General features: G+C 56.9%; 3 protein-coding genes across 8 annotated transcripts; 2 read left to right on the top strand and 1 right to left on the bottom strand.

Annotated features, from left to right (window-relative positions):
• Nucleotides 1–86: 86 nt before the first annotated feature.
• Nucleotides 87–2,017, top strand: HDHD3 (haloacid dehalogenase like hydrolase domain containing 3). The gene has a single exon (XM_009560712.2). The coding sequence runs from the start codon at nucleotides 1,156–1,158 to the stop codon at nucleotides 1,870–1,872; it is 717 nt and encodes a 238-aa protein (XP_009559007.1). The 5' UTR covers nucleotides 87–1,155; the 3' UTR covers nucleotides 1,873–2,017.
• Nucleotides 2,018–2,131: 114 nt separating this feature from the next.
• BSPRY (B-box and SPRY domain containing) lies at nucleotides 2,132–13,278 on the bottom strand. Of its 2 annotated transcripts, none has more exons than XM_054084486.1 (6): nucleotides 13,063–13,278; nucleotides 10,276–10,374; nucleotides 9,474–9,704; nucleotides 7,384–7,409; nucleotides 6,014–6,138; nucleotides 2,132–3,688 (listed from the first exon to the last, which is right to left on the bottom strand). In XM_054084486.1, exons 1-6 carry the CDS (start codon nucleotides 13,075–13,077, stop codon nucleotides 3,162–3,164), a joined length of 1,023 nt encoding a protein of 340 aa, XP_053940461.1. In that variant the 5' UTR covers nucleotides 13,078–13,278; the 3' UTR covers nucleotides 2,132–3,161. The 2 variants fall into 2 exon arrangements, with proteins under 2 accessions (XP_053940461.1, XP_053940460.1); XM_054084485.1 differs by lacking the exon at nucleotides 13,063–13,278 and adding an exon at nucleotides 12,828–12,948 and having other exon boundaries at nucleotides 2,524–3,688.
• A 153-nt stretch (nucleotides 13,279–13,431) lies between these two features.
• Nucleotides 13,432–24,943, top strand: WDR31 (WD repeat domain 31). Of its 5 annotated transcripts, XM_054084227.1 has the most exons (11): nucleotides 13,432–13,557; nucleotides 14,680–14,778; nucleotides 16,537–16,664; nucleotides 17,936–18,065; nucleotides 18,938–19,012; nucleotides 20,068–20,212; nucleotides 20,295–20,395; nucleotides 20,887–20,954; nucleotides 21,679–21,820; nucleotides 22,447–22,609; nucleotides 24,770–24,943. In XM_054084227.1, exons 3-11 carry the CDS (start codon nucleotides 16,618–16,620, stop codon nucleotides 24,928–24,930), a joined length of 1,032 nt encoding a protein of 343 aa, XP_053940202.1. In that variant the 5' UTR covers nucleotides 13,432–13,557; nucleotides 14,680–14,778; nucleotides 16,537–16,617; the 3' UTR covers nucleotides 24,931–24,943. The 5 variants fall into 5 exon arrangements, with proteins under 5 accessions (XP_053940202.1, XP_053940198.1, XP_053940201.1 ...); XM_054084223.1 differs by lacking the exon at nucleotides 14,680–14,778 and having other exon boundaries at nucleotides 18,938–20,212; XM_054084226.1 differs by lacking the exon at nucleotides 17,936–18,065 and having other exon boundaries at nucleotides 18,938–20,212.
• The last annotated feature ends 27 nt before the right edge of the window (nucleotides 24,944–24,970 follow it).

The raw sequence follows: 24,970 nt of genomic DNA, 5'->3' as shown, positions 1-24,970 counted from the left end.
GGTCTCAGCGACACCCCGGGAACTCCTCAACCCTCACAGACGCTGCAGGTCGAGCCCCGGTGTCCACCCTGCCCAGACACCACGGGTACAGCACCCCCCCCCGTGCCCCCCGCACCCACCAGACCCACCCCAGATAGGCTGAGTGCAGCCCCAGGTGCCCCCACAGCCACCCAAGATACCCCGGGGACAGCCCGGGTGTCCCCAGACTCCCATCCCAGACACCTCGGGTACCCCTGAACACCCCCAATACTGCAGGTAGAGCCCCAGGTGCCCCCCGCATCTGCCCAGACAGCCCGAGTGCCCCCAGACCCCTATCCCAGACACCTCGGGTATAGCCCCCGTACTCCCCAAACACCACAGGGGCCCCTGCATCCTCACCCTAGATACCCTGGGTACAGCCCCCCCGAGTGCCTCTGCACCCACTGAGAAACTGAGCACCCCCAAACCCTTCAGAGATAGCCCTGCCTGTGCCTCTGCCCCGTGTCCCCGGACCCCCACACCAGACACCCCGGGTGCAGCCCCCCATGCCCCAGGTAACCCTGCACCCATCCAGACACCCCAGTTATAGCATCCTGAGCCCCAGGTGCCCCCACACCCACCGAGAAACTCTGAGCGCCCCCTTACTCCCACTTCAGATATAGCTCCCCCCTCTACCCCCAGGCACCACCCAGACACCCTGAGTGCCCCTGTACTTCCACCCCAGGTGCCCACCTGCACCCACTCTGAATACCCTGCGTGTCTCCATACCCCCACCCCGGACACCCCTGGGTGCCCTCGTACCCCCACCCCAGGTACAGCTACCTTGTGCCCCCTACACCCACTCAAACACCCCAGGTGCCCTCATACTTCTCACCCGACACCCTGGGTGCCTCTTCTCCCGCCCCCACATCACCATTGGCAGGGGGGGTGCAGCAGCTTTGGGACTTTGCACCCAGCACTGGACACAGGTCTGTCCCTCCCCTGCCACACCACGGTGCAGCCCTCAGGGGGCCCTGAGCCCCCCACAAGGGACACTGACACCAGTGGGGGTGCAGCAGGTGAAGGGCTGGTGCCCCCACCCCTCTGATCCAGCCGTGGCCGCGCTCAGCACCGCTTTCGGCAGAGCACTGGGCTGCACGTTCTTGGTTTCCCGTAGCCTTGCGCTTCCCTGGAGCCATGCTTAGGCTCCGCTTACTGACTTGGGATGTGAAGGACACGCTGCTGCGGCTGCGGCAGCCACTGGGGGAGAGCTATGCAGCCGAGGCCCGGGCACACGGGGTGCAGGTGCAGCCGGAGGCGCTCAGTTGGGCATTCCAGGAGGTGTACAGTGCCCAGAGCCGGCGCTTCCCCAACTATGGCCAGGGCCAGGGGCTGAGCTCCCAGCAGTGGTGGGTCGACGTGGTGAAGCAGACCTTCAGGCTCTCGGGCGTACATGAAGACAGAGTCCTAACGCTGGTGGCCGAAAACCTCTACCATGACTATTGCAGCGCCCACAACTGGGAGGTGCTGCCAGGAGCCAGTGAGACCCTGAGCCAGTGCTGCCAGCGCGGCTTCCGCATGGGGGTGGTCTCCAACTTCGATAACCGTCTGGAAAATATCCTCTCCCAGTGCAACCTGCGGCATCACTTTGAATTCATCCTCACCTCCGAGGCCGCGGGTTTTGCCAAGCCGGACAAGAGGATCTTTGAGAAGGCCCTGCGCCTCGGTGGGGTACCCCCGGAGCAGGTGGCCCACATCGGGGACGACTACACCCGGGATTACAGGGCAGCCCGCACTGTGGGCATGCACGGATTCCTGCTCCAGGCTGCTGGGCAGGGCAAGAAGCTGGAGGTGCCTCCTGAGCATGTTCTGCCCACACTCAACCACCTCCTGGCTCTTATCGAGAAGGGGTAGCTGCATTTTGGAGTGCTGCTGCTGAGCCATGAACCAGTCCTGGTGTGGGATTTCTCGCTGCTAGCTGGGTAGAGAAAAGAAGCAAGCACTTCCAAGCACAGGGAGAGCACTGCCTGTGGAGCACGGGGGGCATTAATGCAATAAAATGTATTTGACACGCTCAGCGTTGCTGCTAATGTCTTTCATCGCTCTGAAAACACCATGGAGGAGCTCAGTGGTGCTATCTGCCCCTGACCGAGCTGAGGACTGGCTCAGAAGGATCCAGAAGCCTCCTTCTGGGGGGTGGGAATGGAGCAGACAGTGAGGTTTATCCCTTTGCAGTCATCCTGGGGAGAGGCTCATGCATCCTCCTGTGCCAGCGCATCAGCAGAGCTGGGTTGGGCTCAGCCCAGGGAAGTTCCTACACAGAGCACCCAGAAAACCCCCACACAGGTCACATACGCCGTGCTGCACCCCAGGTTTGCCACCTCACCAGCATCCCTCTTTGTGACAGCAGTGGCCAGGAGGGATTTGAGGCTTCCTACAGCAGCCAAAACAGCCTTGGAGTTGGGCAATTTCACTTAATTTGATACACTGCCAATTAACAAACTTTACTGATTTGGGTATTGAGAAATAAAGATGATAAGTTTTAAACACCCCTTCTGCCCTTCTCCCTGGTTCACCTCTGCTTGCTTCCTACCCTGTTTTCACCACGTTACCCTCATTCCCCCAACTCCCTTTGGCAAGGTGTGGGGCAGCTCAGGTTGGGTTTCCTTCTGCTGCTCCTTGCCTTTTACTCCTCTGCTAAGACATGGACTCTTCCATGAGCCACAACCCCTCAGGGATGCCCCTGTCCCAGTGTGGGTCCCCCAGAGGTGACAGCACCATCCCTGCTTTAGCCTGGGCAGCTCCTCCCAACAGTGCAGCTCCAGCTGTGTCCCCACCGATGTCCCTTTCCATGCGCCTCCTCCCTGCCATTTCTCCAAACACATGTCAATATTCCTTCTGTTCTCCTAAGTCCAATAGCGGGCTGGAACGTTGCCCTTGGTCGGAGAGGATTAAATGATTCACCAGTAGTGGCTGGCAGAGCCAGGTGATTTCCTGAGCCCTCACGGTGGGCACAGAGCAGGTGCAGCCTCCAGGAGAGGAAAGCTGCCATAAAACACGGGAAGAACAGACGTAGTTTGGAGGCAGCTCTTGTCTGGAAGCCACTGTACACAAGCTGGTAGCCCTGTCCCAGCTCCTTTCCCCCTCGATGGCTCGGTACCATGTACGGTTGCTGTACACACAACGGTATATTCACCCCTGGCTCACTGGACAAGCGAGATGCTCTCATGTGCCACGGCAAAGACGGGATAAAGGGGCTCTGTGAAGGTTTCCCTGTGGGAGAAGAGGATGGTGCAGGAATCGGGGTCGTAAAAAAGCAGCTCCCCTCCTGCAAAGTCCACCAGCACCCCGATCTCGGCTGGAGACCTGATCAGCTCCACCAGCTGTGGGCACCCGGCATGTAGGAACTTGAACTCCTGGTCATAGCGTGAGAAGACCCAGGAGGCGGTGTTGAAGCCCAGGCGGGCTTCATTGCTGGAGCCCTTCCGCGGCAGAGAGCTGTAGCAAACTCCCAGCTTGTAGGCACAGCTCTTCTCCACACGGACCTTCCACGCGCAGACTCCAGAGCGGAAAGCGGCAGTAGCCAAAGCGTTGGGCCAGTGGTCAAACCGCTCGGGGCAGTCAGAGTCCACCTTTACTTTCTTGGGGCTGAAGGTTAGGGTTTTCTTGTCTTCTGACAGGCTGAGGTGGGGGCTGATGGTTTTCTCATCGATGTGAATTTCCTGAGAGCCTGCAAAAGAAGCCACACAGTGAGCATCAACTCGGCAGCCCCGACCTGTTGGAGCAAGGCCAGAGGAGGCCACAAAGATTATTTGGGGGCTGGAGAAACTCCTGTATGAGGACAGGCTGAGAGAGTTGGGGTTGTTCAGCCTGGAGAGGAGAAGGCTTCAGGGAGACCTTAGAGCAGCTTCCAGTACTGAAAGGGGCTCCAGAAAAGCTTGGGAGGGGCTCTTGATCAGAGAATGCAGGGATAAGACAAGGGGGAACAGTTTTAATCTGAAAGAGGGGAGATTGAGATGAGATCTTAGGCAGAAATGTTTTGCTGTGATGGTAGGGAGGCCCTGGCCCAGGCTGCCCAGAGAAGTGGTGGCTGCCCCATCCCTGGATGGGGCTTAGAGCAACCTGATCCAAGCAGAGGTGTCCCTGCCCATGGCAGGAGGTGGAACTGGATGGGCTTTGAGGTCCCTTCCTACCCAAACCATTCTACGATTCTACGACGTGAACCATCTGAAGAACTCATAGCCACCAGAAACACAATCACACTTGCTCTCTCCTCACACATCACTCCTGCGGACCCATCTGCTCCCTGGGCTGACACAAAGTCGGGGGCTCAGGCTGGGTACCAGCAGCAGCTCCCCACAGCCTCCCCTCTCAAGCTAAAGACCCATCAAAGCCCAGACTTCCCTAGACACCCTTGCACCAGAAGTCCTGCAGAGTCAGAGATGCTTCTGCTTATCCTCTTCTGATCCTGGCCCCGATCACCACAAAACAGAACTCAGCATGTTTGGTTCATCTCATTTTTGAGAGAGGCCCAAATCTGAGCACCATCCCTTCCCACCCCCTACTATGGGTGAGCAGGACCCAACTTCTCTTCCCCCAACCAAATTCTTCTCCCCCAACCAGGCGAGTCAAGAGCCTGCACAAGGACACACGCTGTTTGCAGAAAACCTGCAAAGCCGGTAATACTGGAAGGAGGAGGAATACAGGAATGAGAGGGCTGGGCAGGGACAATCTCTTTCCTCCTGTAACACTCAAGTCATTAATCAACCCACTCTGAGCAGGTTTGAGCAGTGGAGGGAGGTGGTACGAGGTACTGGAGATGGGCACAGCCATGACTCGATTTGGGTTTGCTGAGAATTAAGGGGCTGCCCTTGTGCCAAAACCAAACCCGGGGCAAGAGCCAGGCTGGCTGGAGGATGCCTGCACCCATGGGGCTCTGCACCACTTTGGACCGCAGGCTGACAGCCCCCAGCACCGCTCACCCTGCGAGACCCCTCAGCAGGGCCACAGACCCCTGCAAGCGCTGAGTAACAGCCCAAGCGCTTCCCTCACGCTGTGAAATCGCTGAGCAAGGAGATGAGGCCGATGCCCAGCAGACCCACCTGCTCCCAACTGAGTTTCTGCCTGCAGATGCCCCTCCTGCCCTGCTTTCTCCCACCTTCGTTTCACCCATTTTAGGTCTTGAACTGCTATGGAATCAAGGCTGGAGCAGCTGAGTCATTTACCCTCCCAGGGCTGCTGACAGCAAGAGCTCTACCATATCACGCCCATCTTGGCCATTTCCCCATCATTCCCTGCTCAGACTCCAGCAAACAGATGAGGCCCTTAAAGAATCAAACCATTAGGCTGCACCCCAGAGCCTGACCTGCGCCAGCACCTACAATCACAGAATCATGGAATGGTTTGGGTTGGAATGGTTTGGGTTGGAAGGAACTTTAAAGCCCATCCAATTCCACCTCCCTGCCATGGGCAGGGACACCTTCCACTGGATAGATAGAACAGAGGAGTAGAGGGGCAGAATCCCCTCCTCGCCCTCCTGGCCACGCTTCTTTTGATGCAGCCCAGGACACGGTTCGCCTTCCGGGCTGTGAGCGCACATTGCCGGCTCATGTCGAGCTTCCCATCAACCAGCCCCCCCAAGCCCTTCTCTGCAGGGCCGGTCTCAATCACATCATTCCCCATCTTGTAATGAAACCACGGATTGCCCTGATGCAGATGCAGGACTTTGCACTTGGCCTTGTTGAACCTCATGAGGTTGGCACAGCCCCACTTCTCCAGCCTGTCCAGGTCCCTCTGGATGACATCCCATCCTTCCAGTGTAGCAACTGCACCACTCAGCTTGGTGTCATCTGCAAACTTGCTGAGGGTGCACTTGATCTTGCTGTCTATATCATTGATGAAGATATTAAACAGCTCTGGTCCCAGTACGGACCCCTGAGGGGCACCACTTGTCATGGATCTCCATCTGGACATCGAGCCGTTGACCTCTTTGGGCACAACACAAAGAGGGGTGCAGGAAACCCCAGAGTGCATAAGACTCGAGCGAGACACTGACCTGCGATACAGCAGAGAACAGCAGAGGCCCACAGTCGATGCAGCAGCGGACTCTGAACACAGGTCTGATTAAAGTTTAACTTTGGGGACTCCTGCGGCTCTAAGATTCCCTCCGCCACCTCTGTCCTAGCAAAGGAACACAAGGGTTATTTCAAAACACAGTGATTCATTGACCAGTGCTAGGAGGTGTTTAAGATCACTAGGAAGTACCGGCAGAAATCTGAGCTGGAGCTGTTGCAAGAGGAGCGCTTGCTGAAGAGAAACCGGGGCTTTCTGGACAAACTCCCCTCTCAAGTGATACTTTCGGTTGGCTTTGATTCCAGGCCCTTCTGAAAGGACCTCAATGTTTCAAAACAATCCCAGCAGCCTGAGTCAACAGCCTCCTCCCTCAGCAGACATGGATTAAACGCCTCCAAGAGCAGCCAGCAAGGTACAAGAGGAGCACAATGAACAGGCTGAGCAAGAGAATCAGATTTCCCTCTTTACAGAGGAAGTCTCGCTGTCAGAACAAAAGGGGACACAACAGGAGAGCAAGCCAGAACTGCGGGTTTTGTACAGCGGAGCCGGGAGATTGAAGATTTGCTGGGTTCCTGTGGCCTTCAGCACACACAGGAACTCATGGTTGTAAGTAAAGGCTCTGACACTGGCTGCTGCTGATGTGTTTTGGCCCATTTCCTACTCTGTACAGGCAAAAACACTCCTGAAAGCCCTCTGGGCAGCAGAGTCCAAGCAGTGCTGCTTAGAGCTCCCCTGCAGTAGCCCCAGAAATAAATGCTTGTAAAAATGCTTCCTCAAGGAAGGGCAACCCAGTGTCGCTGACGACTGTCAGAAATGCTGATACCCACACTTGGTTCCCCACTCCGTGCAACTCATCTGTCCAGGAAGGAAGCAGCACCATTGCAGAGCTTGGATGCTCTGCTGCTCTGGGCAATGCTGTGCCAGCAGCCCACCAGGCACAGAGCAGGCCAGCTTCCCAGGTGGACAATCCTATCTCCTGCCAACAGGCCAGGGACAAGCTTGCTCCAGGTCCCAGGGGCCCCATGGAGTTTGCTAAAGAGCCAGAGAAGGTCTCCTATAAGCAAGGGTCAGTGCATCCAGCCGTGCCTCTGAGGAGACATTGCATGTGGAGCATTGTGAGGTGCCAGACTGCTCCACCTTGAGCTGCAGCGCAGCACGTGAAGCGGAGACAAGAGGCTGCACTGGCATCTCTGTGCTCTGTCCTTGTCCTCAGCAAAAGCAGCGCAGGGGAAGAAAAAGGACGTGTCCCACTGATGGAGCGATGGCATGCTGCTCGCAGCGGGGCCGCGGAGGGTGCAGGCAAGCTGGGAGCAGGGGTAGGGAAAGGCCCGGGGGGAGCAGCCGGGTACTGACCTCTCGAAGATCTCTTGTTCTGCACGCTGGGGACAAGGAGAGAAAGAGTCATTACAGCTGAAATCCCCATAGATAAAATCCCAAACAGAGGCTGGGGCACAGTAAACCCAGGACCCAGGGAGCACTGTTTTCTTTCCCGACCCAGAGAAATCACTCCTCGCCCCTACACTGGCCTTGGGGAGCATACAACACCCATTTTCATCAACTGCAACACTTTCCACTCCTTAAGAAAATGAGTGGGAATGGCTGCGGGTGACACATTTTCTACATCAAGCCAGGGGTAGTGTCTGCTGTGTCAGTGGGATCAGGTGGCTGGGTGACAGTGGCTCAAGAAGGGCTTGGGAGCACTCAGACAGAGTCTGCCACTGCTCTGCTGCACGTGCAAGCAGTGCGAGAGCAGAAGACCACAAGTGCAGCTGGATCATCTGGTGCAAGGGAAGCTAGGGCTGGCGGAAAGTCTCTGGACTGACAAAGAACCCACCCTGACTCCGTACCCTCTGACGGACACTGGGCTGGCTGCATCTGGGACCATCCTGCCTTGCCCAGAGTCTGAAAATACCACCCCTGAGGTCCCCCCTCCTCCCCATGCCATTGGGACACGCCGCAAGAACATCCTGTGCTTGCAGCAAACAACCTCCAAAGCTTTCTATCAGCGCTGAAGCTGCTGCAAGGTTAGAGAACCAAAGCTAAGAGTCAGGGAACCCTGGGATCAGTCACACTTGGTCCTATACCCACTGGCAATGGTTCTCAAGGTACAGCCCAGTGGTAGAAAAATACTAAAGCAAGACTCAAACACAGGCTGCAGGGTGCTCTGCCTGCCTTTTTCACTCTTCTTTGACACAGCATGGATCAATTCGTGACAGGCACAAGTACCAAGACCATTGATCCAAGGTGGAGAATGTACGATACCTATTTCCCCACCACTACGTGGTAAAAGGAGAAACCGAGAGGCTCACTGTTTTCTGCCACTGGCAGACGGATCTTGCTTTCCAGCCTCCGCTCTCCATACCAAAGCCACAGCCTGGTGAGCTAAGATGTTGGGGCAGGACAGACACTGCATTTCCCACCAAAGGAACAGCCATCTACCTTCTGCCTGGGGCATCGGTTCTTTTTTTTCCAAGCAGAGTTGCCACCCTCCTCTTCACAAAGTTACACGGGGCTAAGAGCAAGGAAGAGGAGGTGTAACGCCTACCTGCTCGTGTCTCCGATAAGAGGAATTGCTTGGGTAAAATGGGACAATTTAATAGCCAGAAAAGGAGTGAAGGAAAGCAGGGGCTGCCCTGCACAGTAAATATCCCAAACAAAAATACACCAGCCATGGGGCAGACAGCCGAGAAGAGCTGGAGGTGCTTCCAAGGGTCACATTTTGATTAAAACTGGACAGAACACTAGAAGGCTGGTGGCCCAACTGACTGCTGTAAGAGCAGCTCTCAACCCACAGCTGTTCTGGCTGTCCAGCCTAAGGGCATCTAAGAGCTGGCAGCTTCAAGCCTGGAGCCTGGGGGGTTCTGAACCTCACTGCAAGGAAAAGCAGGATCGGGCAGATCAGATGTGCTACAAAGCACCAAGAAACCAGAAGGGAATCATCAGGACCAAATGAAGGAGGTTCCCTGAGCTAGACCCATACGTAGGTCCTGTCCAACTCTGCCTCCTTGCTGTCAGTGCAGCAAGCTGCTGAAGGGAGGTTATTGTGAGGTGGGTGTTGGTCTCTTCTCCCAAGGAAGAAGTGGTAGGATGAGAGGAAACGGCCTCAAGTTGTGCCAGGGGAGGTTTAGATTGGATATTAGGGAAAGTTTCTTCACTGAAAGAGTGATGAAGCATTGGAAGAGGCTGCCCAGGGCAGCGGTGGAAAAGTTGCCTCCCCAAAGGTATTCAAGAAGTATGTAGCCATTGCACACCGGGACATGGTTTAGTGGGCACAGTGGTGTTGGGCTAACAGTTGAACTGGATTGTCTTAGAGGTCTTTTCCAACCTTAATGATTCTGTGATAAGCTGCTGAACATTGTACTTAAGTCCCACAATATCCATAATAAGTCCAGGTGACTCCTGGGCTGACTGACCCGTCCCTCAGCACAAGGAGCAGTACTCACCACCAGGTCCTGGTCATCCAGGTTGGTGATCATGTCCACCAGGTAGGTCCGGAGGGCAGCCAGCTTCTGCAAAGCCTCTGTCCAGTGCACCCGCTGTGTCAGGATGCTCTGGTGCGCCCGCTCCTCCTCCACGTGCACCTTCTCCAGCAACCGCTGTTCTTCATTTTCACACGCGTTCCCCACAAAGATCAGCCTCTGGATTACCAGCTCCCGTGCTGCGTTGGCTGCGTTCTGCCAGGGCCAGGAGAGAGGAGTAACATCAGTTTTGCTTCAACCCCAACAAGAGCACCAACCGCTTCTGCTGGTCTTCCATGGACTCAGCAATTACGATTACTCTGTTAATTGAGCCCCAACCACAGTAATCATCAGAAAGCAAGCACAGAGAAATAAGACAACCAGTCCCAAACCTGTCTACTGCCTCCTGGCCTAACCCCAAGTGACAACCTGCAAGGCACCAGAGTCTCATTCCTCAGCAGATCTTCCTGATTCACTGTTAGGGAGAAGCAGAGCCACCACAAGAACTGTCTTTGCTCTTGCTGACGAAGAAAAACTTCAGGAGCCATTAAGACTGGTCCTAGTGGGATGCTTGGTCACTGTACACTAACACCAAGAAATCTATTGTTTGTGTGTGTCTTTTTAGGCAGAAGAAGCCCAGGCACTCTCTTGCTCTCACACAAGCAGCAGGTGGGATGGGGACAGCCCTGCACACGATGAGCAGCTCAGCATCTCCCCCAGGAATGGCAAGCATGTGAGCGCACAGAACCAGCTCCAGGCTGCGCTGGGAGAAGGGGCAGGGAGTTACCAGGAGGTCTTGGTCCTTGGTGGGCAGCACCTCATCCACGTGCCGGGCGATGGCCGCGCTCTGCAGCTGGAGCCGCTCACACCGGTCCACAATCCTGTTCTGGAAGGCAGAGCGACGGGCACCGTGGGGCCATGGCAGCCCCAAGGCCCCTGCTCAGCCCACTCAGACAGCCCCCCTAGCCCCACATCTCCTGGGGTCCCCACACAGCACCCCAATCCCCACGGGGGACCCCTCATGTGGCCCCGCACTCCACCAGGGAGCCTCACAGAGAGTCCCTTCCCCAGAAGGGACCCCCCCAACAACCTCACACCCCACCAGGGAGTCCCACAGAGAGCACCCTCCTCATGGGGAACCCCTCATATGGCCTCACATCCCACCAGGGCCCCCCAACAGTCCCATAGGCAACCCCCTCTCCATGGGGGAACCTCCACGTGGGCCCACATCCATTCAGGAGCCCTAGGGAGAGCCCCCTTCACCAGAGGGGACCTCTCACACAGCCCCCACACCCTACCAGGAGACCCATGGAGAGACCCCTCCCCAGGAGGGACCCCTTGCACAGCTCCACACTCCACCAGGGACCCCACACAGCCTCATACCCCACAAAGAGACCCACAGGCAGCCCCCTCCCCACAGGGGACTCCCAGCATGGCCCTACACCTCCCCAGCACCCCACACCCAGACCCCACCAAGAGCCCCCCAGAGAGCCCGCTCCCCAACGAGGGACATTCACACGGCCCCACGCCCTCCCAGTGCCAACCCCCAGCGCCACACTCCAACAGAGCCCCCCGCCACCCCACCAGGGTGCCCCTACAGTCCCACATCCCACCAGAGCCCCATATCCCACCAGAAGCCCCAGAGAGAGACCCTTCCCCATGGGGGACCCCTCACATGACCCCATACCCCTCTCAACAGCCCCACACCCCACCAGAAGCCCTAGAAAGAGCCCCCTTCCCATCTGGGACACCTTACACAGCCCCATGCTCCACCAGGGACAAACACATCCCACAGATGCCCACAGAGAGCCCCCTGCCTACAGGGGACCCCTCACATGGCCCCATGCCCTTCCTGGCCCCCCAACAGCCCCCATAACCCACCAGGAGCCCCACAGAGAGCCCCTTCCCCATGTGGAACCCTCATATGGCCCCACACCCCAGTAATGCCATCCCAGCCCCACACCCCAACAGAGCCCACACCCCAGCGGTGACCTCCACACCCTGCCAGGAGCCTGACAGAGAGCCCCCTCCCCTTGGGGGACCCTCACATGGCCCCACACCCCACCAGGAACCCACAAACCCTGCCAGGAGCCCCATAGAGAGCCCCCTCCCCACCTGGGAACCCTCATACAGCCCCATGCCCCACCAGGAACCCCCATACCACACCAGGAGCCCTATAGAGAGCCCCCTCCTCATGTGGGACTCTCACACAGCCCCACACCCCACCAATACCCTCTCAGCCCCACACCCCAACAGAACCCACACGTACCCCATCGGGGAACCAAACATCCCTCCAGCAGCCCCACAGAGAGCCCCTTCCCCAGGGGACACCCCTTACGCAGCCCCCTGACCCACCGGGGACCCCCACACCCTGCAAGGAGCCCCACAGAGAGCCCCATCCCCACGGGGGACCTTCACACGGCCCCACACCCTTTCTGGCCCCCCAACAGCCCCCACATCCCACCAGGAACACACACACCGTGCCAGGAGCCCCGTGGTGAGCCCCCTCCCCATCTGGGACCCCTCATACAGCCCCATGCCCCACCAGGAACCCCAATACAGCACCAGGAACCCCATAGAGAGCCTTCTCCCCATGTGGGACCCCTCATACGGCTCTGAGCTCCACTAGGAACCCCCATACCACACCAGGAGCCCCACGGAGAGCCCCCTCCTCATCTGGGACCCCACATACGGCTCCATGCCCCACCGGGGACCCCCATACCACACCAGGAGCCCCACGGAGAGCCCCCTCCTCATCTGGGACCCCACATACGGCTCCATGCCCCACCGGGGACCCCCATACCACACCAGGAGCCCCACGGAGAGCCCCCTCCTTATCCGGGACCCCTCATACGGCTCTGAGCCCCACCAGGAACCCCCATACCACACCAGGAACCCCACGGAGAGCCCCCTCCTCATGTGGGACCCCTCACACGTCTCTGTGTCCCACCGGGGACCCCCATACCACACCAGGAGCGCCATAGAGACCTCCTTCCCCATCTGGGACCCCTCATCCAGCCCCAATCTCCACCAGGAACTCCCCATACCCCACCAGGAGCCCCATAGAGAGACCCCTCCCCACGTGAGCTCCTCCCCCCCCCTCAGCCCCACACCTCTCCCGGTCCCCCAACAGCCACACACTGCTCTAAAGGCCCTATGGAGAGCCCCATCCCCACGCGGGACCCCTCATACAGCCCCACAACCGCCCACCCCACTGGATCCCCTTTCCATGGGGGATCCCCACTGCCCTGCATCCCCCTTTCCCGAGCAGGTTCCCCCCCCCCTTTCCCGGGCAGGGTCCCCCTCTCCCCCCTCCTCGGGCAGGGTCCCCCCGCTCACCCGCAGCGCCGCCGCCCGCTCCGGCAGCGCCCCCGGACCCCCGCGCCGCCCGGCCATGCTGCGCCCCGGCACCTGCGGCGGGGGGGGGGGGGGCACCGCCTGCTGCCGCCGCTGCCGCCCCGCCCCGGCACCGCCTGCACCGCCCGCTCCTCCCCGGCACCGGCACCGCCCGCTCCTCCCCGCTCTGCCCCGCCCCGGCACTGTCTGCACCGGGACAACCCGCTCCGCGCCGCACCGGCACCGCGTGCATCGCCACCGCCTGCTCCTCCCTCTCCTCCGCGCTCCGTAACCGGCACCGTCTGCATCGGCTCCGCCTGCACCGCCCGCTCCTTCCCGCACCGGGACTGCGTGCATCTGCACCGCCGCGCACCGGCACCGCCGGCTCCTCCCTCTTTTCCGCGCTCCGTCTCGCCCCGGGACCGGCACCGCCCGCCCCGCCCGCTCCTTCCCGCACCGGCACCGCGTGCATCGGCACCGCCCGCTCCTCCCCGCACCGGTGCTGCCCGTCCCGGGACAACCTGCCCCGGCACCGCTTCACCCTCCCCGTTACCGGTATCACCCACCCTGCTCCTCCCCGCACCGGCACCGCCTGCATCGGCACTGCCCGCTCCTGCCCTCCCCGCACCGGCACCGCCCGGGCTCCGCTTCACCCTCCCCACACCGGTACCGGCTTTTCCCCGCGAGCAGCCGAGCGGAACGGGACCCACGGGACGGGACAGAACGGGATCCGGTGAGTGCACTGCCGGGGCTGAGCTGCCCCACAGCCTCGCCTGGAGCTGCCCCAGGGACAGGGACACAGAGTGTCCCCATAGCCTTCCATGGGGTCACCCACATTGTCCCCATAGCCTGGCCAAGGAGCTGCCCCATAGCCTTCCCAGGGGGTCACCCAGCTATAGGGACCCACATTGTCCCCATACCCTTCACAGGGGCTGCCCCACAGCTTTCCTATGTGGTCACCCAGCTACAGGGACCCACATTGTCCCCAGAGCTTTCGCAGGGTCTGACCTGGCTACAGGGATCTGGACTGCACGCCTATTGCACCCACCAGGCTGCTCACGTCCTGCTCGTAGGGTTCCCCCATCTGCAGGGACTCAGGGTGCCTCCATTTAGCACCCATGGAGTCACCCCAGCTTTAGGGACCCACATCATTGCCATGGGGTCACCTCAGCTTTTAGGGACCCACATCATTGCCATGGGGTCACCTCAGCTTTAGGGACCCACATCGTAGCCGTGGGGTCACCTCAGCTTTAGGGACCCACATCATTGCCATGGGGTCACCTCAGCTTTTAGGGACCCACATCATTGCCATGGGGTCACCTCAGCTTTAGGGACCCACATCGTAGCCGTGGGGTCACCTCAGCTTTAGGGACCCACATCATTGCCGTGGGGTCACCTCAGCTTTAGGGACTCAGGGCTGCCCGTGTCCTCCCCAGAGGAAGTTGACCACCCTTCTCCTCAGGGATGTTTGACACCCCATGAGCATGGGGAGAGGGCTCTGCTCCCGTTCCCGCTGCTGTGGGTATCGGTGTTTCCTTACACCACGCTCCGGATTTGACTGCCGCGCCTGAGCAGGCTTAGCCGGCAACATGGGTTATTAAAAAAACATTTAATAAACCCAGGTTTGATTCCTGTTCACCAATGCATACGGGGAGGAGAAGGGATAGAAGACCCTCCAGCATGACGTTGAGTCCGCTCCAGTATCCATATGTTCTAAGAGAGTATTGGGATGGACCAGGCTCGGGATAACCATGCGTAGGAAAGCCTGCCAGGGCGTAAAACCTCAGCTGAAGATCCTTCCTGGGTAACTGCTGTTCTCATCAGGATTTAGGACAACACATACTCTGTTTCGCAGAGGACAAGAGGTGGTCGGACACAGGAGAGACCTCCCGCTTTCCCTGAAGCCTCGCTGGCAGCCCTGCCTCCGTCCAGCTCCGTTTGCGTTGGTGTGCAGGTAGGGACGACTGTGTGAGTACATGAACCACACGAGCAGGGAAACCACTGCTGGCTGGGAAACAGAGGAGTCATCGCAATTAAAAAATCAGAATTAGCATCTGAGCTTTTTCCTAGAATCCTGTTTTGCAGCAGAAACAACTTCCAGAGTTCTTCATTGTCAAAGAGAAATCGTGTTTTGTTCCTGATGAACCTATTTGGATGCTCGGTCTCATTGGAAGGAGTAAATTGCTGTGAGATTTATCGTTCTTCGCAGCTTTTGACCGTGCAAAACAGAACAACAGGCGGAGATTAACTGGGTGTCACTAATTGCTTAATCACAGAGGCCATCAGGGTAAAATTAGAAACGGAACATTGTATGGAAACCCAACCTCTCTTGTTTAGTGCTTTCAGGATTTCCGTTTGGGGTTTGTGGGGGCAGAGTTGGAGCAGGTTTTGTCTTTGCTGGAATGAGCAGGTTTTGTGATCGTTATTAGCAGAACTCTACTGACCCAGAAGCCGGGAGGCTGATGCACACGGAGGGCAGGCTAAATCCAATTAGCGAGTCGGAGCTAAGAAGAAGCCAATTACTGGAAGTGGCATTCACTGCCATTGAAACGGGTTTCTGCTCGGTCTGTGACCTGCGAGGATCAGAGGGAGAGATGCTACCTCAGCCCAGGCTCTGCCACAGCCGGACGGATGCTCCTGTGGGGACTGCGAGAGATGCCCTGGGATGGCATGGACAACAGGAACCGTATTGCTGAATGCTCAAGGTGGTCCCATCTATCCTGGGCCTGGGGTTGGAGTTTGAACACAGAAGCTGCTATTCCCAAAACATTCCTCAGCCTGTGGAAAGACCTCTGCAAGCTTTCCATGAAGTCGGGCTGGCCCAGTGAAGTCGGGGCTGCCGGTGCCTGCGGTTACCTTGGTCTACAGCTGTGGTCTGAGCAGCCAGCGGTACGAGCTCCGGTCTGGAGGTGTTTGCACCCAGCCCTGTAGGGATCGGGATCTCTGGAAAATATGGAAGACAAGAGCAGACGTTGCAGTAAGAGGAGGTGGATGGCAGTAGAATAATTCTAGGCAGCAGCTCTGTCTCTATCACGGCCTCTCCAAGCTTGGATATTTTAAAGCTCAGCTGTAAAAGCTCCAGGCTCTGGAGCCCAGGGGTTCTGGGAGCAGCTGAGGGCCCTGGGGGTGTTCAGTCTGGAGGAGGCTGAGGGGAGACCTCATTGGTCTCTGCAGCTTCTGGAAAGGAGGTTGTGGTGAGGTGGGTGCTGGGCTCTCCTCCCAAGGAACAAGTGATAAGACAAGGGAAAATGACCTCAGGTTGTGCCAGGGGAGGTCTAGATTGAATATTAGGCAAAATTTCTTTACAGAAACGGTGGTGAAGCCCTGGCAGAGGCTGCCCAGAGCAATGGTGGAGTCTCCAGGCCCGAAGGGGTTCAAAAAATGCTTGGTTGTGGCACTTGGAGACATGGTTTAGTCGCCACGATGGTGTTGGGTCGACGGTTGGACTGGATGAGCTTAGAGGGTTTTTCCAACCTTAATGATGCAAACATTCTATTATCCCACGTAAGGTGCCTGTAACCTCACCTCTGAAGCTGGCTCCGCTCTGAGCAAGCAATTTGACTAGGGAGCTCCAGATGTCTCCTCCTCTGAGGGTTTACCTTTTATTCTAAAGGAAGTGAAGCTGTAGATAACGTGTTATCAGTACCTTATCAGTACATAACAGACAGACACCTCTCTGGGTTCCCAGTAATGTTTGTCTCCTCTCCCACAGCTCATGACCCAACAGCAGGTGCCCAAGATGCTGATGTGATGCTCAGCGCTGGTGGCCGTAGCGGAGCCGTGCTCGTTGGCTATGGGGAAACTGCAGAGTAAAATCGGCTTCCACACCTCCAAATACAGGTAAAACAACCCCAGATGGGCACGTCTTAAGTTAATTAACCAGTTACGAGGGTGAACTGAGAACAGCAAATGAATACAGAACACGGCAAACACATGGGTTTGGTTTCATTATTGAATACAAGAATCGGATTTTCATTTTTGATGATCCTCACATCTAAAATCTGCTCAGTTTCTCTGGGGAACTGAAATCAAACCGTAGCCAAGCATTTAAATGCAGCTGGTGGTCGTGCTCTGCGGTGGTTAAGACTGAGCTCTGAAGGCTGACAGCTCCAGGAGCGGCTGTTTGGCCCAAATTTCCAAACTGCTTCACTGTCTTTTCATTTGCTTTCATCAGCAAAGTGGAATAACTGGGTATCAGGCAGGAAAGCAGGCAGTCTCTGCCTGGAGATCAGCTGAGAGCAGATGGTGGCAGCAGGACCCAACGTGATCAGCCAGGCTGGCGTCAGAGCACAGGAGAGCGGCAGAGCCTGGAAGGCGTGAGTGGAGGTGGAGGCTGCTAAGATGGAAATACAGCTTTCCTCTGTTCTTTGTGCCAGGACAGGCTGAGTAAACATCAAAATATTTAGCAGCTGTAGAGGTGCAACAGGTCTGCTCCATCCCACCTTGTCCAGGAGATGCACTTGTCCATGCACGGCTTCTCTTTGGCTTTCTAAAGGTAGATGAGTACTTGAATCCTGGGTTCAGTTTTGGGTCTCTCAGTACAAGAAAGACATTGAGGGGCTGGAGTGTGTCCGGGGGAGAGCAATGAAGCTGGAGAAGGGTCTGGAGCCCAGGGGTTTTGGGAGGAGCTGAGGGACCTGGGGGTGTTTAGCCTGGAGAAAAGGAGGCTGAGGGGAGACCTCATTGCTCTTTGCAGCTCCTGGAAAGAAGGTTGTGGTGAGGTGGGTGCTGAGCTTTTCTCCCAAGTAACAAGGGATGGGACAAGAGGAAATGGCCTCAAACTGTGCCACGGGGAGTTTAGGTTGGATATGAGGAAAATTTTCTTCACTGAAAGAGTGAAGAGGCTGCCCAGGGCAGTGGGGGAGTCCCCATCTCTGAAGGGGTTCAAAAACTGTGTGGCCGTGGCCCTTCAGGACATGGTTTAGCAGGCACAGTGTTGTTGGGCTGATGGTTGGACTGAATGAACTTAGAGGTCTCTTCGAACCTTCATGATTCTATGGTGTGACTCCCCAGTCCAGCCAGTGGTGCCACCTCCTGACCCTCCGTCTCAGTGGTGAACATCAGCCTGACTTTGCCTTAAAAAACCCCCCGCTGCTGTGTCTCTGCTGCAGGGCTGATGGCTCTGTGGAAGAGCCAGGACCCATTCGAGCCATTCGGCAGCACAGCCCTGCGCACACCGGTGCCGTCACTGCTGTGGCCGCTCTTCAACCCGACCTGTGTGTGTCCGGTGGAAGGGACAAGGTGAGGTACCCCTGCCACAGGGCATGAAGCAGCCACAGGCAGAAAAATGTATTGACAGAGAGAAAATAAGGTGAAGTAGTCTAATGGGGGGCTAACAGGGGTGATGCGAGGGCTGGAGCACCTCCCATCCGACGACAGGCTGAGAGAGTTGGGGCTGTTCAGCCTGGAGAAGAGAAGGCTCCCAGGGAGTGACCTTCCAGTACCTGGAGGGGGTACAAGAAAGCTGCGGAGGGGCTGTTTCCAAAGTCTTGTGGTGATAGGACGAGGGGCAATGGGTATAAACTGGAGAGGGGCAGATTTAGACTGGACATAAGGAGGAATTTATGCGGGATTGGAGTGATGAGGTGATGAGACACTGGCCCAGGTTGCCCAGGGAAGCTGTGGCTGCCCCATCCCTGGAGGTGTTCCAGGCCAGGCTGGATGGGCCTTGGGCAGCCTGATCCAGTGGGAGGTCCCTGCCTGTGGCAGGGGGGTTGGAACTGGATGATCTTTAAGGTCCCTTCCAACCCAAACTATTCTATGAAAAGTAAGCTGTAAAAGTTTCCATGAATGGTAACAACTTTTTCAGTTCCTGGATATAGAAAAGAAAAATGAGCTTAGAGTGAGGAAATGTGCTGAAGTGCATTGAACCAAATGTTAAAACCTCCCCAGAGCTGAGGTTGCATCAAAGGCTTTCACCCAGGTTTGGAATCGCTGGCCTTTCTCTTTGTTCCCTGGTCTCTGAAGTCAGTTGTATTTGCTGTGGGAGCTCAGAACCAGAAGGTTCTGTTCCCTCTTTGAGCCTGGCCCGTGCACTGCTCTGGCGGTACCGTAACCAAGAGCGTGCACAGCCCTATGCTGCGGCACTGACCACCTCTCCTGCTCCTCCACAGAGCGTGGCTGTTTGCAGCTGGAGATCCGGGGCTGTGCTGCGCCGCTTCCTCGGCCACGAGCGGGAGGTCACCAAGGTGAGCGACTGTGGACCGAGCGCAGGGGGTTCTCCTGTGCCATCACCTGCCAGAAACTGGGGAACTGGGAATGGTGGAGCTGCGGTTTGTCATCTGCAGAGGGGTCACTTTGCTCCATCAGAAAGAGAGACCAGGGTATGAGAATGTGTTGCGTTTTCCCAAGGTCCCAGCTGGTGTTTTGCTCTCCAGCTAAGCAGCACAGAGCGGTTGCATCCACACCAAGCAGAGACCCAGAAGGCTTAGACATATGTTTATCTTCCCCTCCAAGAGACTGTGTAGCAAACAGGGTGGATTAGAATGTCAAGGTTTTGATTCGGAGATGCTGTTTGCTTTTCTTCAGGTCTCGTTCCACTAGACTCGTCGTTACCCTACATTATCCTTCCCAGCCATGCCTGGGAACAGCAGGATTTTTTGTTTTCCTCCTGGCATCCTGATTACACAGCCAAACACACTGTTCAGAGAGCAACAGTGCAGGGTTTATAGATGTGTGCATGGTGTGGCCAGCGCCCCTCTGGCTGGGGACAGCCCCAGAGGGTCCCCTGTGCTGTGGCTACCTAAAGGACAAAGTGGGCTTCCTTCATCCCAGTGCTCAAAACAACTATGTGCTGGGCTTATCTGGGTTTTTAAAGAAGTTTTTCCCGTAAAATTAATGGCCTCTAAGGACAGGATCCAACAACAGCCATCCAGCACTCTGGTTCTGACAGGGCAGGATTCATGCTGGTGGGTCGCACCCCTCGCTACCCCACATTCCCCACGGCATGCGCGGCCACAGGGCTGCAAGGGTCACACTTGGGCTGAGTGATTTCCCCCAGCCCCACTCTGTTGGGGTTTCCCTGTGGCCAGGATCCTGCAGAGCAGAAGCAGAGTCACATCTCTGTGAGCATCGGGCAGTCTGGCACGTACGCATCCAGCTTGGCCACACCAGAGTGTGAAGGCCAGGCTCTTCCCAGTCCTGCTTCTGGACACCTTGGGCTTTGACACGGCAGCAGGAGCGTTGCGCTCCCCCGCTGCTGGGTGGGGTGGATAACTGCTTTCACCCATCTTTTCCTTGGCAGATTGCCTGTGCCCTCGACTCGAACAGAGTCTTCAGTGCATCCCGAGACAAGACGGTGATGATGTGGGAGCTTCATGGGAGTTCGGGGCCAAGCCAGCTCTTCCCAGGACATGACCTGGTTGTTACTGGACTGGCTGTCAGCCCGGGTGAGGAACAACATGCTCCGATTCCCCAGGGATTTCTTGGCAGCCTTTCTTGCCTGTTTTTGATGTTAACTTGTGGTTGTAGATGCCTCCCAGCTGTGCACCGGCTCACGAGACAACACTGTGTGCAAGTGGGACATAGAAACCGGAGAGCGTCTGGGCAGAGCTGCTATCTCCAGGAATCTGGTAGGAGGCACTGGTTCCATCCATCCCATTACTGCCGTCTCAGTTATTTCGCACATGGAGCCGTGTGGAGTGAATTTGCCCTGAGCTTGGCGCTACGAGAAGCCCTTGAGGCACTGCACGGGTTGCCTGTGCAGCCAGGGAGACCAGAGCTTGAGGGTGGTTACTTTGTTCTCCAACAGCTCCAGGAGCATAAAGGTACCAAGAGATACACGATGATTTATTAGTGCTCGGAGCGGTTAGGAAGCACATGGTGCAGTGGGGATGCATTCCCTTTTGTACCAGCCCAGCACTGGAGCCAGTGTGAGTACCGTCTTCTGGTGCCTGTGGTGCCCCTATTCCATGGCTCCGTGTCCGGTCGAGCTGTTGGCACCTCTCTGCCTGCAGATAACCCCCAGCAACCATGTAGGGATTGAACCTGGGAGGTTCTAGTATTTATGTATTTCTGGGATGCACGCAAAGGTGGGCTTCTGCTCATCCTTCCCTCTCTGTAGGTCACACATCTCTGCTGGGTTCCTGGGGAATCCTATGTCATCCAGACCTCGGAGGATAAAACCGTCAGGTAAATTTTATGTGTGGCCAGAGAGAAGGGAGTTACAGCCTGGGGTAGATGGGGATTAGGGAGTGCACAAGAGGCTGTTTCTTTGGTTGTTTGTCACAACCGCCTGGTCTCCCATAGCCTTATGAGGTGGATAAGAGACACCTTCCAGCTCACCTGGGTCTTGGTGCATGGATTGTTGCCAGGGGTGGTGGTAGGGGGACACTTGGCTGTGAGCGGCACTGGGCGTTGACTGTGGGTAAACAGTGAATTATAAAAAAGAAAGCTCAGCACAGCTGCTCTGGCTAAGTGCAAGGATGCAGTGAGAGCTTCGGGAGCTCGGCTTGCTGGGAGGAATCATAGAATCATGGAATGGTTTGGGTCGGAAGGGACCTTAAAGCCCATCCAGTTCCACCTCTGGCCATGGGCAGAGACACCTCCCACTGGATCCGGTTGCTCACAGCCCCATCCAACCTAGCCTTGAACCCCTCCAGGGATGGGGCAGCCACAGCTTCCCTGGGTAACCTGGGCCAGGTCCTTCCCACCCTCACAGGAAAACATTTCTCCCTAAAATCTCATCTCCATCTCCCCTCTTTCAGCCTAAATCCGTTCCCCCTCATCCTTTCCCTGTGGGATGACAGTGAGGACAAAGTGTGAGGGTGCAGCAAGGGTGTGCGGGAGGGGACGGGGAAGCCCATCTGGGTGGGGATGTGCCAGAGTCCCTCTTCCCTGCTCGTATTGTTTCCAGGGTCTGGGACATTCGGGAGCTGCAGGTGGCACACACATTCCCAGCCAAGCGACACATTCAGACGTGCTGCGACGTGAGCCCGGACGGGCGGTTCTGCCTCAGCAGCAGCAGCGGCACCTCAGGGGAGGGCGGTGAGGCGACTGTGAGTTTGTTGGGCAGCAAGTCCTGTGTTTTCTGGCTTCTCTCACATGTCCATGGGTGGCAGGAGGTCAGTGCTCCAAGGATCTGCTTACACCAGGGTGCAGGCTCCCTGGATGCTGGCCTTGTGCTGGTGTCACCAGCTGGGGCCAGAGCCGAGTGTCATCCTGCCTGTCCATTTGGCACATCTACTGCTCAGAGAGCATCTAAGCTGATGCTCTGTGCTTCACTAATGGCATTGAGGAGCACAAGGTCCTCACAGAAAGCCTGTAAGGGCTCCCTTACTCGAGGTGTTTCCAAACCAGGACTCATTCCTGCAGGTTCTCAGCCCATCAAGGGGGCGAGAGCTCCCCATCCCTGGAGAGCAGGGCTGAGGTCGGGAGCGGGCTGGGGCTCTCTGCCCGCCCAGGCTCAGCTCTCACAGGTGGGGGCACATGCTCGGTCACCAATGGTGAAAATCCTTCAGGGCTTCAAGTTCTCCAGGACTGCAAGCATGAGCAGGGGACAGAGGCGGTAGACATTGCACTGTGAGGAGTTCTTTATCCCAAACCATCTTCCTCCTTTTGTAAAACAGCTCCGTGTTGGCAAGTAACGGGGCCTGAGCTCTGAGCGCTGCCTCTTGCTTTGCAGCTGTGGGACCTACGGCAGACACGGAACCAAGTGCGTGAATTCAAAGGGCATTTCCAGACCACGACCTCATGTGTCTTCCTTCCGCGGGGCCTGGTTCTCGCCCCTAGCGTTGCCACATCCTCGTACGACAGCACGGTGAAGGTCTGGGACCGAGGCACTGGAGGTAGGGGAGGGTCCTGCCCACCGAGTGCACTTCACCCTGGGACGACAAAACTACTTCCTTTATTTCTGTCTCCTGGTGGTGATGGGCACGGTGAAGCCTGGTATCGCTGGGATTTACTCTTATCCAGGATGGAGATGTTGCCCCACAGCAAACCCCGGGGCTTTGCTTGCCCTCTGGAGAAGGAGCTTGTTGGTGTCCATGATGTGGGAGGTGATAGGCATCTTTCCTAAACTAGGAGGAAGCCGTGATGTGATGGCTTGTAAAAATACATCTAAGTTCAGCTCTGAAAGGATAAAAATAAACACCAGGGGAACTCCGGGGCTTTCGACAGACGCAAGTGGGAAGTTGTAGAGAACAGAAGATTTGCTGGAGGATGGAGGGCTGGCCAGCAGCTGCTCCAGTTGCGCTCTTGAAGGGGAATGGCAAGCGTTTTGGGCTTAACCCTGCTTGCTGGAGGACAAGTGAGGGCTCTCTTGAAGGCTGTTTACCTGCCAAGCCCTGCCCTGGCAGCAGGCTTCTTAGCAACGCCTTGCATGGAGGCAGAAACCTCTTGGGAAGACATTTAGATCCACAGGGCACAGAATGCAGTAGGAATCATTGGCATTAGGCACTCCCCGTGGCTAAGCACCTCTCCAAATGCACTTATTCAACATAGGATGAAAATAGCGACCAGTGACCTCCCAGAGCAAAGCTCTTACCTTCTGTTTCCCTCACCTCTCCTTTCTCCCTGGTGCCTGCATGCGTCAGGGCTGGCAGCGGCTTTGGTTTGATCCTATTGCCTTCACAGCTGGGTGCAGCCATCAGCCTTTACTCGGGCACTCTTGGAAGGGTGCAGATCACCACGAGCTGTCTGCGTCAAACGTGGCTCTTGGCAGCCCTGTGAGGGGTCGGCGTCCCTTCACACACACTGCCTCACAGGGCATTTTCAGTAACAGACGCAAACAGGAGGGATTTGTGGTGCTGGGTATCATAAATCTTATTTCTCTGTCCCTTTTGGGGGCTCATCACAACTGTGCCTTGAGCGTAGCACAGCCCTTAGGGGAAAACTTTCTGTAGTGGACAGGCTGCAACCACGGGCCCAGTAAATCATGTGGGGTTCAAGTACCAGGTCCTGCACTTGGATCACACCAGCGCTCCAGGCTTGGGGAAGAGCAGCTGGAAAGCTGCCCAGTGGAAAAGCACCTGGAAGGGTTGGTCAACAGTGGCTGAACATGAGCCAGCAGTGGCCCGGGTGGTCAGGAAGGCAAACAGCGTCGTGGCTTGGATCAGCCATGGGGTGGCCAGCAGGAGCAGGGAAAGGATTGTCCCAATGGACTCTGCACTGGTGAGGATGCACCTTGAATCCTGGGTTCAGTTTTGGGTCCCTCAGTACAAGAAAGACATTGAAGGGCTGGAGTGTGTCCAGAGGAGAGCAAAGAAGCTGGAGAAGGGTCTGGAACCCAGGGGTTCTGGGAGCAGCTAAGGGCCCTGGGACTGTTTAGCCTGGAGAAGAGAAGGCTGAGTGGAGACCTCATCGGTCTCTGCAGCTCCCAGAAAGGAGGTTGTGGTGAGGTGGGTGTTGGGCTCTGCTCCCAAGTGACAACGGACAGGACAAGAGGAAACGGCCTGAAGTTGTACTAGGGGAGGTTGATTGGACATTAGGAAAAAATTCCTTGCTGACAGAGTGGTGAAGCCCTGGCAGAGGCTGCTCAGGGCAGTGGGGGAGTCTCCATCCCTGGACGGGTTAAAAAAACATATGTCTGTGGCACTTAGGGACATGGTTTAGTGGGCACAGAGGGGCTGGGCTGGCAGATAGACCGGATGAGCTTAGAGATCTTTTCCAACCTTAATGATCCTATGATTTTGTAATTTGGGAGAAACAGACATGTTGGGAATGTGCCCCTGTGAGCCCTGTGGCTCTGCTGCAGGGGGGTCCGCAGGGAACAGTGGGGTCTGTCCATCCACCCATCCCTCATCCATCTTCAGCCTGGAGCCGTTAGCCAGGCAATGCACAGATTCCCCAGGGGACTTCTGGAGGGCACATCCAACACCTTTGGACATGGGGACCTGGGACAGCAAGGGGTCAGCTCGCTCTCCTCATGCAAGCAGACAAAACATGAGTAGAGCCAGAGATTGGTGTGATCACATCTCATCTGAGCAAACCCTCTTTTCCCCCTGCAGCCTGCCTGGCCTCCGTGTGCCTCGAGGGATCGGGACCGCTGGCCTCGCTGGCAGTCTGTGACAGCACCACCCTGCTCTGCGCCAGCTTTAACTCCAGAATCCACGTACTGCGGCTCAGCGATGGTGCAGAGCCGGCACTAGAGGAGGTGGCAGTGTTTTGACTGTAACCACCTTTCTGGCAGAGATTGCCCTGCGAGGGGA

This window comes from Cuculus canorus, chromosome 19, assembly GCF_017976375.1.
Source record: "Cuculus canorus isolate bCucCan1 chromosome 19, bCucCan1.pri, whole genome shotgun sequence".
In the NCBI taxonomy this organism is placed as follows: domain Eukaryota; kingdom Metazoa; phylum Chordata; class Aves; order Cuculiformes; family Cuculidae; genus Cuculus; species Cuculus canorus.
This window is presented reverse-complemented; position numbering and strand designations above follow the sequence as displayed.